This window comes from Amyelois transitella, chromosome 6 (assembly GCF_032362555.1).
Source record: "Amyelois transitella isolate CPQ chromosome 6, ilAmyTran1.1, whole genome shotgun sequence".
NCBI lineage: Eukaryota > Metazoa > Arthropoda > Insecta > Lepidoptera > Pyralidae > Amyelois > Amyelois transitella.
Window position 1 is genome coordinate 4,916,342 of NC_083509.1, and position 17,391 is coordinate 4,933,732.

The window sequence follows — 17,391 nt, forward strand, 5'->3', positions numbered from 1 at the left end:
ATTTTGAGCAAAAATTCCGAATGATATTGTTTGACAGTTTCATACACAAAATCTCGCTTTATTTCGATAGGGTAGGCAGAGATTGCATTTTTTTCATTTTCCACGATTATATCTCTCTTCATCCAAGCTCGTCCGTTAGGGAGACTTGCCCCGACCTAATATAGTAAAGCTTTATTTAATTAACAGGCCGAAATCGTGAAGACTGGTTTAAGTGGTGAATGGGAGAATCTGAACAGTAGTGTGGAAGCGTGGACGTCGCGATGGGAACAAAATAAACCGCGGCTATCAGACACTCGTGACGTGCAGTATGAGGAGATGTCGCAGCGATGTCGTTCCGTATTCGAAGCTCGCGGCCACTGGGAACAATTGCTGGCAGAAAAGGAACAGTTAACGTAAGTGCAGACCTAAATGAACTAATGAAAGAATCTTTAGAGAAGTGTGGAAACGTGGATGTCGCGTAAACAATAAAATTACAAGCAGGTAATTTATCTATGATAATATTATAAAGCTGAAGAGTTTGTTTGTTTGTTTGTTTGAACGCGCTTATCTCAGGAACTACTGGTTCGAAAAGAAAAATTCTTTTTGCGTTGAATAGACCAGTTATTATATTATTTATGCTATATAACACCACGCTGCAACTTTTAGGAGCGAAGAAATAATGGTAAATGTGATAAAAACGGGGAAAATTATTCACCCTTTCAAAGGTTTTACCACGCGGACGGAGTCGCGGGCACAGCTAGTATAAAAATAAGTTTCTATACTTGCGATGTGGAGTATGAGATATCGCTCCGTGTTCGAAGATGGCAGATTACTGGAGCTGGGGTAACCTTATAAATAAATTAGGTATTTAATTTCACTAATGCTTGCAGAATACAATGTGAGAAATTCAACATGAACATAGAACCTTCAAATGTCTGGCAAGATGCTGAGAAACTAATGAACGAATATGTAACTATGTGGATGCCCTTGAAAGAATATATCGAGGGTTAGTATCAACTCTTTTCATACAGGTTATTTAATCATTGAAATATTTAAGAGTTTTTACAATTTGAATTAAAAAAAGATTTTTGAATGTACAGTTATGTAGGAGATTTTTTAATTTTATATCATTTTGTCCATCTACATTCAAGGGTTTAGGTTGTGTTGTGCATTTTTATTGAAGTTACCTTATCCTTTATAAATTGGATATTCTTAACAGAATATGAATCGATATCGGGACAGGAATGGATAGTGTTCCAAAAGAAGTTGCACTTGTTGGAAGAGTTCGCGAGCAAGTGGGGCGCGCGGCTCGAGCCGTACACCGCCGTCACTCTGTACATGCGGCAGGAGCTCGACAAGTTCGCTGTGAGTCATTCACTTTCTATTTCTAGTCTCTTAACGACCATCGTGTGGCGAAGCTAAATATGGAATTATTTTATTATCTTATGATCTTTTCGATACTCTTATGTGTGGCTGTTTATGCCTGTATTTTCTCTATTAAATAAATAGCTTTCAATGCATCTAAAATGTCTAAGCTATTTTATAATATAAGCGAATTTTTTAATGACTTAACTAAGTTGTTTTACGTCCTCCCGTGTTAAAAGGGTCCCGTGTTCTTTTCCGTATTCCAGATTGTTTTTGAAGTATGCAAAATTTCGTGCAGCTTGTTTCAGTTTTTTAGCTATGCTCTTAATAGCAAATAAATATACTGTCGCATTTATAATATTAGTTGTCATTTTTATGAGTAGAAGACTTAATACTAAATAAGTAGTCATATATATACAATGAGATGATAATTAAAACTAGTCCCTAAAGAATTATTAAAATCATAAAAAAGTTTTAGATCTGAATATTATTCAATAGGACTTGACTCCATTATTGAAGTATGTACGTGGCGCTGACTTTACGGAGTTTCACTGGCGAGAAGTTTTCGGTCTTCTAGGCTTGGAGTATAAGAAGCCAGATACTGTTGTACTCAGAGACTGGCTCGAAGTTGCAGTGAACATCAAGAAACAAGTGAAAGCGTTACAGGTAAATTGGCGGATTAATTCGCCTAAAATTTATCCGCAGTATTTTGAAATTTCAAAAAGATTGGGTGGGTGCATCATGCATTAGCAATAAAGTATACATTAGTTAGATTGCTATCCGGTTCAGAAGAGGAGTCTTTGATCGTCCGGATGGGATTTAAAGAGTTATGCACCTTGGAACAAGCACGTTATTTGAGTCACCTTAACCACTTTATGTAGAATACACCTATCCTTTCACTCTTCCTATTAATAATATTAGGTGGAAAAAATAAAATAAAAAGTAATAAAAATTTATGTGTTTAGAAAATATGCACTAACGCGTCGAGCGAGGCTGCGATCCGAAGTGCTCTGAACGACTTAGAGCTGTGGTTCGCGGGCGCTCGTGTTTCTATCACGTACTACACGGACCACGCCAAGCGACCCACTCCTATTGTGAAAGACTTCAAGGATCTACTTGCTAAGGTAGGTAATTTCATCTTACATACATAACATGTTTATTTAAAATGTGATTTGTGAATGCTCGTCTTACACCACATACTACTTAGACCACGCCAAGCGACCTACGATTGATTAAGACTTAAGATCCAGATACTTGCTGAGGTAATTTTTACATTTATTTATCTAACATCAAATATATTTTTGAATTAACTTCAGCTGCGGTTCGCGCATGCTCGCCTTATATTCACGGCATACCTATCTCTAACACTCCAGCTCAAATGTATGAAAAGTACGTGTTGCTACGCACTCATGCGCATCATGTGAGATAAGACAATATGCTGGGTTTGAAATTCAAAGGTGGAACTTGACGCCACCCGCCAAGTTTACTTGTTTATATTTCTATTATTATGATAGATATTATAAGTTTGGATTACTATCCAAACTGAAGCTAATTTTTAAAATTAGCCTACTCTATTATAAGTGTAATATATGTATGTCAGATCGAAGAGCAGCAATGGATCGTGTCGTCGGTGTCTGCGGGCGGCGCGGGCGCGGCGGGCGCGTGGGAGGGGCGCCTGCGCAGCGCCAGGGCGCTCGCCGCGGCCGCGCACCACGCTCAACGCAGGTTTACTTACCTTTCTTACTTCACTCATTTATTATTATCCTAGCGTTTTCAACGGTGGCGTGCTGAATCCTCTGAACATGAGCCCGCGGTGGGTAAGTCAGGTTTTTTCTCTAAGCGACCTTGCAAAGGAACCTAACTCATATTGGAGTATTCAAAATTCGAATTAAAAAGTGTTTATTTTACAAGCAAAGTATACAAAAAGGATGTGATTGGAGTCTTCTTTTAAGCGTGCAAGTCTGTACCAGGAGACTTATTAAAGTCTTATGATCGTCGACACTCTCAAAATTCATGATTCACATATTTATTTATGCGAAAATACATTACTATTTTAAACATCCGCATGTTATTAAAATATCTATATATACAGGTGCAAATTTTATAAGAGAGAAAAGTAATCTGAGAATCACAATTGCAACTCCTCTAACTTCACAAGAAAGACGCCAAAGTTCACTTACTTTCTTGTCAACGTTTTAATTTTTTATTTCTCAACACAATTACATTTGAATTAGACCCGCGCGTTGCTGTTGGACACTTTACTTTAATTTGATGTAACATGTCTATAACTGCCAACAAAAACAAACATACATTACATACACACAATAATTACAACTTATTATACAAGTTTACCAATAATATAAAACAAAAATACCAGACGGACCTGAAAAAAAAGAATTACAGATTTACCCGCATTTTTTGTTTACGTCGTCTATTTTATTTTATTTTTAGTTTATTTAGGCACAAACAGTCATACAACATTTTTACAATAAGAATTAAATAGACAGATAGCACCGAAAAATTTGACAAAAAACATATAAATTATGCTAGTGTGTTGACAACATAACAATTGACAAAATAGATATATAAGTAACTGGTTAACGTAATACATTACATAAATAGTTTACACATATAAATTAAAGCAGCATTTACTTAATTATTTTACGATGCTGTTACTTATGCATTTACTTAATTAATTTACACAGTAATTAACTATGCAAAAATAACAAATTTAAATATTATGCTGTGATTATTGTTATCATAAGACCTTACTGTTTCACAACCATTTCGCTTATTATCGTTATTGCTACATTTCATCAATACAAGACATCGATTTGTATTGTAATGTTAATAACTAAACAAGGTTATTCAAACTATTGTTATGATTTTTTAAGATCGGCCGTTCTAGCTAGATTGGCCGATCTTAAATAAGGTCGAGCATTCGATCAAAATATGTATAATATCGAATCGATCGAAGGGCGAGCCCATAAATACTCTATTATGTGTTTTGTAAATGATGCGCAGGATTCGGACGCCGCTCACGTGCATACCAGATGGTATAATAGTTGAACCATTTTAGTTCCCTCTTTGGTATTCGTGCCAATACCGAACAAAATGTTTACGTGTTGTTTGTACTCTGCATTTTAAAATTTTGTATCATAAAGTACAAATTTGATTGCGGAGTTGAAAACATAACTCTACTGGTATGATGTACGGAATATAATTGCCTTGGAAGTCGATATAACGATAGCATAATATACATATGTCAAAGACTTAAATGAATTGTTTCTATTAATAACTACTTGTTTCTAAACATATAGGCGGGGTATATAACAGTGGCCTTTATTTTGAATCACTATATTCATGGTGTGAAAACCTTTTATTAGTTTTCTATCAGATTTTGCGAATTTTCACGAAGCGGTAGGCGAGGCGTGGCTTTAACATGTAACAAATGTACTGCCAAGATAAAATAGTGTTGCTTTTATATGCTCATCCTGTCATAAAAAGTTTACATGAATACACCTTTTTATATTTTAACTGTTTTATTCAATGTCATAGATACATGTATAATTATCAGACTATATTTAAAAATCACGGTTTTTTATACAAGTATGAGTAACAAGTCCACCATATGAAAGTATGACTAATTAAGGTGGGAATCTCCATATAACATTATAAGCATTACAGCATAATGTGATCTACATGGAGATCATATTTCGAATACAACGTGCGTTTTGTTTTCTGAGAATATTATCTGCAACTATATTAAATTGTCTTGTTATATAATGTCACAATCATCTTGTACAAAATTTAATAAATTTATATTATTGATGAAGTCCTGGTGACTAAAACTGCTTAGAGGTATGGTATATCCGATTGCTACTTTGGAATCCAATAAATTATGAATATCGATTGAGGACTTTTAAAACTCATAAAATTTGTTTGGTTATTATTTGGCGCCTAACAACGATTTATTCTTTTTCCTTAATTCAATTGATAAACAGTGTCATAAGCAAGAAGTACCTAAATTCTTACACCTATGACGTCATGTTTAAAATCTCTGTTGTTAAGTATAGTGTAAATGAATAAGCTTGATAACAGTCTAGTATTACATGGCCATAGTGTGGTAATCTATCTAGATAACATGGGTTCATTGACCTGCACTGTAAGCTGACTGTAAGCTTCATATCGGCCATATTTAGGAGCGAAGCTTTAAAGATACAGATGTTAAATCAACGGTTTCAATTGCCTTCACAACAAGCATTACGTATTGTATTAACTATGCTGTTTGAAACCGACACATTCAAATTGAAATTTCATAAAGTTAATTAAAATATTTTTGTCTCAATAATGTAGGTTACCAACAATCGAGCCAATCTTTAAGGCGCAATACTCTTTGCTTCAAGTCATCAGAATTAATTTAACAATTTAAGGGTAAAAATAACTTCAGAATTTTTATCTTATTCATACGCATCTCAAACTACATATACCTATCTTGATACCGTTCCTTAACCAATATAGTTATTATAGAGGTGTATAAAATGTAGGTTTGTCGATGTAGTTCCCTATATAATAATACAGTACACCAACGAAACTCGAGCCTGATCTTTAGCCGTTCCTTGGCTTCGCCGTGCGTTATGCCGTAATCCATCAAAACGGGAGTTTATGACCTCGCCGTCGCCTGTAATACCGCAGTGGACTATTTTAGTTTCCCTTCCTACTACGTGCGATTAACATTTCTGTATCGTTATACGTGAGGTTGACGGCCGAAGTTAGCGGCCCTTTTCTGCTAAAGCTAATACATTTTGGCATTTTCGAGTAGTAACTCAAATGTCACATTGTAATAAATGAGAGAGGCGCCGTTTCTGTACAAATAAATTCAATCGAGTAAGGTGTAACATGAATGAAAAATGACCTATTATAAAATCTCTGGAAGTCTGTCTGATAAATGAAATGTTCTCATCGAAGAATATTTTCTAGGCTTTCATATTAATACAGAGTATTTGCACTGTATCAACACGGATTTATTTTTAAGACACTATAATAAGGCCAGCATTCTTAAATAATTTAATATCTCGGAATGTAAGATAAAAAGGATCGGTAGTCAAGTGTTTATCACACGTGAACTTTGACACTATAACCGCCTTTTGAGAATGAACCCTTATCACGCGAAAGCGTTCATTCACAGCGCTGATGACGCACTCTAACAAGATTTTTATTTTACCACAGTTCTCTTCATGATAATGGATAAGCTTTGAAATAGTTTTGAAATATCCAGTGTAGATAAGCTCTAATCATGTTTAAAATTCTCATACAAACATATATTATGTCTTTAACTCGTATGGACAGAGGCAATAGCCACAAGACTGGAAAGCCACGTTAAAGTGTAAGGCTCAATGATACATATATTCAGAGATATGTTGTTAGTTTATCGGCTAAATAAAGCAACTCAGGTTGCATCAGTTGGTATAAGCCGTTCTTTTGACGTTTACAATCTGTGAGGAAAGCAAAGCTTAAAGGTTAAATTATATTCGACTGCGATTTACAGATCGATATATGTATGCGATATTAACTATTTGGTAATTACATTCCTATAGACACATAGCGTTTATTATTCCCGGTTTCTAGTCAACTTGACACTGATAAGAGGTTATCACCAAACTGTCGAAATTGTTACAACTTATCTAACATAGTTAAAGAGGCCGCTGTACAATTTATTTCAACTTGGTTGGTAATGATGTCATGTTAGTGTAAATACACATCTACACAGTATATCTAGTATAAGTAAGTACTTAGATTTCATAGATTCTGATAAAGATGTATGAAGTAAAAAAAGTGAACAAGTAGGTATAGATGCATGTGGAAAGATTTTGTCTCTAAAATGCGCGATGTGTTTATATATATATATTACACCTTAATAAAAACAATACCAATCAATGTAGCATTCAGCTTACAACGTTATTAACTCAGTATAAATTAAATCTTTAAATTTATGCCCGCCCGAATCCGAAATTATGAGAAACCCTATAATAAAACCCATTTATCCATAAATCTAAATTTTCATTGCCATAGAAAAGGCCAAGAACGTGATTATCACTATAAAATGGTATTTACCACCCCTCTAAACCATTGTTATACATATTTTGGCGTTATTACAAAATACTAAATATTGCTTTGATTTTATATTACCTAATTATATAACACTGTTAAAAAGGTTTAATTTCGTAATGTTTCACAAATCTCTAATGTTGTTGAAATCATCATAGAGTTCATTTTACTTCATATGCACATTCTTGCTCCAACTAAGTGAAATGAGTTGTATGGAAACCCTTTGTTCAATATTCATTTAGTTCATTAGATATTTGCCTCTTTTTGTTAGGGAAGGGTCTCTCGAGTTTTTGCTGAATATCTGTCCGGTTCTCGAATACCATGTGTGCATGTACCGCAAATGCCTTTGTTTGTCCTTCATAGATAAAAAGATTTCGCTGCAAATTCGATGGTTTGCCGATGAGTCTTTTATTTGAACCTAGAATTAAATTGACTTCGCAACATTTTTAAAGTAAGTTATTTTAGTAAAGTCATTTTATTTTTTCACAGAATATTTTTTACATGCATATACTCACGTATTTATCCCTTACGTGGTAGACAGAGCCAACAGTCTTAAAAAGAGTGATGGCCACGTTCGGCTGTTTGGCTTTATGATAGAATTGGGATTAAAAAAAAAAAAAATCTCATTCTTTTATACATATATATATCTAACTGATCCAAATTGTTTTACTTAATGAAATTAGTAGACTGCATTAACTGATATTTGGTTCCGTGAATACGCGACTTCTTTACAAATCTCTTTTCTTCACAATCGTGTGAAGTTAAATTTCTTAATTTCACACGATTGTGGTTGTTTAAAAAATACCCCTTTTTGTTTAATATTTGTGATCTTTTAGTGTGGTCTCTATTCCTCATTTAGTTTTTTTTTTTTATGATTCTACACAGTGGGATCGCACACGCTTTATCAGCGACGGATGTGTGGGGCGGAAGGCGGCCCTGTATCGCACCGCATGACCACGGAATCCACTATATTGTACTGCTAAAACTTTATTTTTTCCATACAAGTCTTCATAACATCTTTACTTTATGGGATATATTAAAAATATTTTTTAGCACAAACTCGCGACGCGAAAATATAAAAATATAATACCTATTTATATGCTGGCGACAATGTATTCTATTAAATCATCTTGCTGGCGAAAATACAACTTAAAATACGTAATAGGTCTGCTCGAGTCCCTTCACTGCTTACTATTCCCACCAGCTTGACCAACTATAGACAAAACTCTTTCTTTATTAGATCAGCTAAGGAACTGAGCAAGCTGGTTGTCTGCTCGAAGCCCGACCTTTTCAATTCAACACCTTTTCGTTTTAATAATGTGTTACCTAGTCTTTGTTTGACGTCCATAATAATTAGACGCTAACTACATAGTACCTACCATATTTCTTTTATTAATTAATGTAATTTATTGAAATTATATAATCCATTAATTATTTTACTTAGAAATAGATAAATGAGCAGATGTTCTCTAACATACATACATACATATAGTCACGTCTATATGCCTTGCGGGGTAGACAGGGCCAACAGTCCTGATGAGACTGACAGGCCACGTTCAACTGTTTGGCTTTATGATAGATTTGAGATTTAAATAGTGACAGGTTGCTAGCCCATCGCCTAAAATAATAATACCAAGTTTAAAAGCCTATCCCTTAGTCGAATCTTACGACGTACACGGGAAATGAGATGGAGTGGTCCTATTCTTTTTTATATTGGTGCCGGGATCCACACGGCACCTAAACTAACATTGTATATCCGAAACTGAATCTAGGTCAAAATCCACATTTTTCGACAGAATTCGATAGTATTTTACTCTATGAAATTAAATTGTTTAAAATGACTCTGTCTACGCAAAAGGCAATAAATACGTGGCAATACGTAAAAGCAAATTAATTTAATGAAAGAACTTGGACGCACTAAATAAGTCTAGGAAGGGACTTGTTGCCATAATAATGACCAAAACAAAAGCGCATCCCGAAATGCGTTGTTATTTTTGTTGCTTAGTGCCCATTTCTGAGAACGGCACGAGCGGGCGCGGGCGGGAGCGGTCGTCGCCTCGGACAGGGCCGCATTCAGGTATGCGGTTTATTGGAACTTGATTTATATGACAGATAGTAAACTAAAACGGAATTGTTCGCCGCGTACGTTGACATTGCGATAATATTGCATATTATTTTTAATATTTTAATTTATTAATATATTTTGATGCCCAATGGACATAAAAAATGGATTTTAAATATATTTTAAAGATAGAGTCGTAAGCTGAACGTGGCCTATCAGTCTTTTTAAGACTGTTGACTCTTTCTACCCCGCAAATGTTGAAATTATTTTTCTTTTATTATTCATGGACAGTTAGCTTTTATTAGCACTTTAACAATAATCATATATATATTTAAAAAATTGAACTGTTTCCAATAATCGACATAATTGTGGCACCTTAAAAAATTACACGCCGTTTCAAATGGCACAGGCGATAGACGCAGTCAAGAAAGGAGAAAAAATTGCGACGGCAGCAAAAAAGTTTCGCGTACCCAGGTTCACCTTACATGATAAAATTATTAGCAAATCTCCAGTCACATGTTCAATGGGCCCTGGCACATATTTATCAACGAAAGAGGAACCAAAGATGAATTACTCGACAGTGTACAACGCATTATCATTAACCATTTATGAATAATTTACTACTGTGTAAGTTTAATTGATATGATTAAAAGACTGATTGAAACTTGTTTTTTATTTCTTAATTATAATAATATTTTAGGAGTATTTCACAAAGCTACCATTTGAAAATTTTAGGCTGGGTGCACGATTAATGGACCATTAAATATTGGGTGTCCATTAGAACATGTCGATTACTGGATTTCGATTATTAAAACATGTCGATAACTGGTTGTCGGTAAATGGATTTCTGCTGTCGAATATTAGGTATATTCTTGTAAATTTTTATATCACATTCATTTCTACTTTAATATACCATGCAAAATACCCTTAAATTTTACTCTAAACTTCAAAATACGATAAAATAATAAAAATAAAACAAAAATATTGTAAAAATACTAGAGTTCGTGCGTTAAAGTGTCGATGATTGGGTGTTTTACCGTAACTAAGTTATCACTGTATGTAGTCATATAGTTAAATGAACGATACCTTTTCACTTTTCATATTCATAAATATTTGTCTTATCGTATTGTCAATTTTATTGTCAACATTCAGTTGATTTGATTGACAACCTCTTTTTCTGAAATCGGTTAATAATGAAAGCTCATTCGAGTGGTGAAATACGTCTCTGTGAATGTAGGACAGCTATGGCGGGCGGTGGTGGGCGGCGGGGGGCACTCGGCGGCGCGAGAGTGGCGTAGCCGGCACAGTGCAGTGAGCGGCGCGGAGAGAGCCCACCGCCATGGCTCTACGCGCATTGTTTATATTGCCCGCGCTAATCGCCGCCGGCACTGCTGTATTCGACCGTGAGCACCTTCGAGCGGACCCGCGCCTCCTGGACAGAGCCTGTCAGCTCAGCCCCTGCTACCCCGCCACCGGCAATTTACTAATTGGCCGGGAGTCGCGACTATCCGCATCTTCGACATGCGGACTCTACGGTCGCGAACGCTACTGCATCGTATCACATTTACAAGACCGCAAGAAATGCTTTTGGTGCGACTCTACGAACAATACGATACATGACGCGCAGCTAAATCATCGAATACAAAATATTATTTACAAATTCACACCTGGAACACGTAATAAGTCTTGGTGGCAGTCGGAAAATGGGATAGAAAATGTTACTATTCAATTGGATATGGAAGCGGAATTTCATCTCACTCACTTGATCATACAGTTCAAAACGTTTCGGCCGGCTGCTATGTTAGTGGAACGTTCTTTTGATTTTGGAAAAACTTGGCGTGTCTATCGTTATTTTGCCCATCGCTGCGAAGAATCTTTTCCTGGAATTCCGACGCATTCCCAACGATCTCTAACTGAAATTGTGTGTGAATCGCGGTATTCAGGAGTAGCCCCGTCTACAGAAGGTGAAGTGATATTCAGAGTTTTACCTCCCAATTTGACATTTGTCAAAAACCCTTATTCAGAGGAAGTGCAAAATTTGTTACGGATGACCAATTTAAGGATCAATTTTACTAAGCTTCACACTTTAGGAGATGATTTGTTAGATAATAGAGCGGAGATTCAAGAAAAATATTACTACTCTATTTATGAAATGACTGTACGTGGCTCTTGCTCTTGTTATGGGCACGCTTCTCGCTGCTTACCCATGCCAGGGGTGGAATCTAAAAACAATATGGTGCACGGGCGATGTGAATGTACTCATAATACTCGTGGATTAAATTGCGAATATTGTGAAGATTTTTTCAATGATTTGCCATGGCAACCAGCTGTAGGAAGAACATCTAATGCTTGTAAACAATGTACATGTAACAATCACGCAACAAAATGCCATTTTGATGCCGCAGTTTATAATAAAACAGGAAAAAAGAGCGGTGGAGTGTGTGATAATTGCCAACACAACACCATGGGAATTAATTGCGAACGTTGCCAGCCACAATTTTATAAAGACCCAAATTTAGATATACAAAGTCCAGATATCTGCAAACCATGTGATTGTGATCCCCAAGGGACAACAGATGAAGAGATTCTCTGTGATGATGAAACTGATGAAATGAACAATAAAACCGCGGGTCGGTGTTTATGCAAGGCCAACGTTGATGGACCTAGGTGTGACAAATGTAAAGATGGTTTTTGGAATTTTGATCCACAAAATACTGAGGGTTGCACGGCTTGCACATGCAATGGTCTTGGAACAATAAACGAACGTGGATGCGATCCTACAACAGGCAATTGTTTCTGTAAGCGACATGTCACGGGTAGAAATTGCGACCAGTGTTTACCAGAATTTTACGGCTTGTCTGAAATTGACGATGGTTGTACACCTTGTGACTGTGATATCGGTGGTTCAATCGATCGCGATTGTGATGTAATTACAGGGCAGTGCAAATGTCGGCCATATGTTACTGGTCGACGCTGTGATCAACCGATACAAAACTTTTTCGTTGGTGCTTTAGATTCTATGGTTTTCGAAGCGGAGTCTAGTCAATGTGATTCACAATTTGATGATAATGCTATTCAAAGTCAAGTATGCCATGTTGTCATTCGTGAGAACTTTCCAGATGGAAGGAGGGAAACTTGGACGGGACCTGGTTTTATGAAAATACCAGAAGGAAGCACATTGGTATTTATAATCGACAACATACAGACAACGATGAACTATAACGTTTTGATAAGATACGAGCCACAATCAAATCTAAATTGGGAAGAAGCAACAATATTAGTTAAAAGACCAGGGCCTATAGATTTAGATTCGCCATGTGCCAATATTCGTCCAGAAGATGATAGAATAACTACATATTTACCTGCTAATCAACGAAGTGTGCTTGTTATACCTCCAGTTTGTTTAGAGAAGCAAAAAGAAACTGAGATTCGTATATATTTAGGACATCAAGACAAAAGAACACCAAATCCTAGAGCTTCCGTACTCATTGATTCTATTGTGCTTATCCCATCGTTTGATGATTTGCCATTTTTCAAGGGTAATGATTCTGTTGCAAATAATATGAAACGAGAATTTGATCGTAACAACTGTGGAGATCCATATTATTATGACTTAAATAGAGATACTGTTCCTGAAATATGCAAGAATTACCACGCTAGTATTGGATTTTATATTAGAAATGGATCTGAATCTTGTCAGTGTGATCCCTCTGGATCAAAAAGCCATCAGTGTCATCCATATACTGGATACTGTCAATGTGTTGAAAATATTGTAGGAGCGCGGTGCGATCGTTGTGCTCCAGGAACATATGACTTTAGCAAATTCGGATGTAAGCGTTGTGATTGTAATAGTATAGGATCTTTAGACAATTTCTGTGATGCAACCAGTGGACAATGTAAATGTAGAACAAATACATATGGTCGTGCTTGTGATTTGTGTCAACCTGGTTATTTCAATTTCCCTAATTGTGAACAGTGTGATTGTAACGGTCATGCAGTGGAATGTGATGATAGAACGGGGGCGTGTAGAGATTGCAGAGACTTTACTGAAGGCCATCGATGCGAAAGATGCATAGCAGGTTATTACGGTGATCCACGTCTCGGTGTAGACATTGCTTGTCGTCCTTGTCCCTGTCCCGGTATAAAAGGTGATCCTAATAAAAATAACCACGCTGATTCTTGTGAACTCGATTCAGATACAAAAGATGTCGTATGTGAATGTAAAGCAGGTTATGCTGGAGCTCTATGCGATGTGTGTGCTGATAATTATTATGGTGATCCGATCACAGGAACTTGTGAAAAATGTGAATGTAACGAAAACATCGATATTACAAAACCTGGTAACTGTGACCCCTATACAGGTCAGTGTTTGCAGTGCTTACATAACACAGCTGGAGATCACTGTGAAGTATGTGAGGAAGGATATTACGGAAACGCTTTGGAAAAAGCGTGCTACAAATGTAATTGTTCTGTCCTGGGAACTAACTTTACTCGAGGAAATTGCGATGGTGTAACCGGACAATGTCCTTGCTTCAATAATGTGATGGGTATAAATTGTGACCAGTGTACTGAAAATCATTGGAGAATAGCGCTCGGTACTGGATGTGATCCATGTGACTGCGATCCAATAGGATCTCGATCTTCGCAATGTAACCCATTTATCGGTAAATGTGATTGTAAGCCAGGGCATGGTGGAAGGCAATGCGATCAGTGCCAGGAAAATCACTGGGGCGATCCCAACATCGAATGTCATGAATGTGAATGTAATTTGTATGGTTCCATGTCACCGCAGTGTATGCGTGACACCGGATCGTGTGTCTGTAAACCTGGCATAGGTGGTTACAATTGTGATAAATGCGCCAGAGGATATTTAGGAGAAGCTCCTCAATGCTATGCTTGCGGTGAATGCTTTGACAACTGGGATCGAGTTATTGATGAGTTACGTGTTCAAACAGAATATGCCATTGGAAATGCTAGTAAAATAAAAGTGGTTGGTGCTACAGGAGCATATACAAGAGACTTTGATGAAATGACTAAAAAGTTATCTGAAATAGAAGGCATGTTAAATAGTGCTAATATGGGACAAACTACAGTCAATGAATTATTATCTAATATTAGTAGTTTACAAAATGAACTTGCAAAAACCGAGGAGAAAGTGAAAGATAGTAATTCTAATTTGAATGATATAACTTCCCAAATCAATTTAGGAAATGTTACTTTAGATAATTTAAGGAAAAATATTGAGACACTAAAGCAAAAAACTGTTGAACTAGGTAATAATGCAACAAAACTGCAGGAAGCCAACTTAGAAGGTGCCCTTAATTTGACACGAGAAGCTAAACAAAGAGCAATCAAAGCATCTGACGAAGCTGAAAATGTTCAAACTCTTATTGCAAATACTGACAGACAAATAAAAAATACAGACCGTCTAATTGAAATGCAATATGCTCATTTTAACAATAATCAGAATGATAATGAAAAAAAATTAGACGATATTCAAAGTGAGTTAACTGAATTGGAGTCCCGGATACCCAAACTTAATGAAAAGATGTGCGGGCAAGAAAGTGATACTTGTGACATTTGTGGCGGTGCAGGTTGTGGAAAATGTGGGGGAATATCCTGCGATCAAGGCGCAGTCACTAAAGCAGAGCAAGCCTTAGATTTTGCTAATAAAACTGACCATAGAATAAAGGAACATGAACTTACAGCTGAAGATTTATTCCGATCAATTTCTTTAGTCAAACAAGACACTGTTGCCGTACGTTCGCAAGCTAAAGAACTATTCAATAAAGCACACGAGTTTAAATCGTCAACTGAACGCGTTACAAATGAGAGCAAAGATTTGACTTCCGAACTGAAAGACTTTTTATCAAATACTTCCAGTACTCCAGCTGATATAAGGTCTTTGGCTCAAGAAATCTTAAATCTTTCCATCAGTATAGAACCCAAAGAAATAACAGAGTTATCACAGCGTATAAATTCAACTGTTTCTCAGCTAACTAATATTGAAAATATTATAATTGAAACGAAGCCTGATTTGGAGAGAGCCAAAGCGTTGAAGCAAAATGCAACAGCTGTTAATCAATCGGCAAATGTAACTTTGATGACAGCCAAAAAAGTGCTAGAAGCATTGGATGATGCGCAAGCAGCACAAGATGCAGCAGAGAATGCTATTCAAAAAGCTAACAGTGACATTGAAGCAGCTAAAAATGACCTAATACCGATTGCCAAAGAAACTGAGCAGGCTCAGAAAAAAGCAAATGAAACTAAAGATGAAGTAGAGGGATTACGGTTAAGACTTTCCGATTTACAGAAAAACATATTGAAGATAGAAAGTGATGCTGATCAAGTGAAACAAGAAGCGAATGATGTTGTAAACAGAGCTGAAGGTGCGGAACAAAAAGCTAGGCAATTGAGATTGGATTTCAAACAAACAAATATGTCCCTTGCTCAGCGTGCTGACCAGACGTCCAATTCGAGAGAGCGAGCACAATTGCTTCTCAATCGAGCTACAAAGCTTGCTAGTGATACACAAATGCAGTTAAAACTTCTTGCAAATATGGAAGAACTATACAATGACCATAATGAACAATTAAACATTTTGGAAAAAGAAATATCCGAACTTAATGCATTAATGAATTATTATCTCACTGAAATTACGAAACGATCTGATTATTACAGGGCCTGTACAACATAAATATTTGAAATTAATATTATAATACTAAATCAGCGATCAACATACCTCTAATGGTTTACGGTTATTATGAGTGCCATAATTTGACAGACTTAGCTTTATTTGTTATTGATGTAGTTTGACTGCGTCATGTCAGCGTAACACATTCGCAAGGAGTTGTAGACCGTTCACTTCACTTGATGAAGAATGAGATTGTACTTATGTTAAGAAATAATCTCTTAAATTGTATTAGAAGCGAAACAATAGTTTATTATTAATAAGTTACCCACCTCATAGCATTCATTTAATCAGTTAATAATATATTTGTAATAGTAATTGTATTTTTTATAATACAAATATTTGGAAACTAATATCTAGTAACAGCCCAAACATACTTTAATATACACTACATACATTTATTATTATCATTATTAGATAAAATGACACACTTCCGTTGGTCGTTACTATAAAATATGTTTTCTAATAATATTCTGACATAAATGGGTAGCTGTATAAATGGTTAAATTAATATTCCAAAGAGTTATTGAATAATATTCTTAAGTAAAATCATGTCTGTTTTTAATATTTTTTTATGTCAGAGTCATTGTAAACTAGCCATAACTACATAATTATAAATAATACTTAAGTAAGGTGTGATACCTTTTGTTAATAATTATAGATAATTTATGTTAATATTATAATGTATGTTATAAGTATTTTACATAAACACTTTTCATAAATGTATGTGTATGGATGCATTTTTTAAGCCTATAAAAACTGAAACTTGTGCTTCTTCTCTAGACTTATAGAAATGATGTAGGTTATTAAAATGTTACTTTTGATTTTCTATGTATTATTGAATGTATTTGTTATATAGGTGCCATATATTATTGTCTTCCTAAATGCATTTATTAACTAATGTCCGTGTTCTATTCATTTTTATTGTTTTGATTTTTCTTTTTTACTTATGTATTATAGGCACCAATATAATTTTGAATAAAACCAATGAAGTACACAACATAATTTTAGTTTTATTTGCGTATGACTCTACCAATAAGACTTTCAAAAGCTAAAAGTATTTACTTTGATAGTTGATATGTATTCCACATGTCAATTAAACGGTATATTAACGTGCTGCGAAAAAGTATTGTTAATTTTTATGTGTTAAACGACTAATGCAGTGCAGTTGAATTTTTAATTATGT

General features: G+C 35.5%; 2 protein-coding genes across 2 annotated transcripts in view; both read left to right on the forward strand.

Annotated features, from left to right (window-relative positions):
* LOC106131050 (cytoplasmic dynein 2 heavy chain 1) overlaps window positions 1-17,391 on the forward strand; it is a 55,349-nt gene that overhangs the window by 9,618 nt on the left and 28,340 nt on the right. Inside the window, exons 20-25 of the mRNA XM_060944628.1 lie at window positions 187-392; window positions 870-985; window positions 1,199-1,344; window positions 1,843-2,010; window positions 2,310-2,468; window positions 2,945-3,069. Of these exons, the coding sequence (XP_060800611.1) occupies window positions 187-392; window positions 870-985; window positions 1,199-1,344; window positions 1,843-2,010; window positions 2,310-2,468; window positions 2,945-3,069 (920 nt within the window). The remainder of the gene's footprint in view (window positions 1-186; window positions 393-869; window positions 986-1,198; window positions 1,345-1,842; window positions 2,011-2,309; window positions 2,469-2,944; window positions 3,070-17,391) is intronic.
* On the forward strand, window positions 10,832-17,192 carry LOC106131358 (laminin subunit beta-1). Its single transcript, XM_013330444.2, has one exon. The coding sequence runs from the start codon at window positions 10,854-10,856 to the stop codon at window positions 16,209-16,211; it is 5,358 nt and encodes a 1,785-aa protein (XP_013185898.2). The 5' UTR covers window positions 10,832-10,853; the 3' UTR covers window positions 16,212-17,192.

Coding starts and splice junctions, on each gene's coding strand:
- LOC106131358 (XM_013330444.2), top strand. CDS start 10,854: ATGGCTCTACGCGCATTGTTTATATTGCCCGCGCTAATCGCCGCCGGC.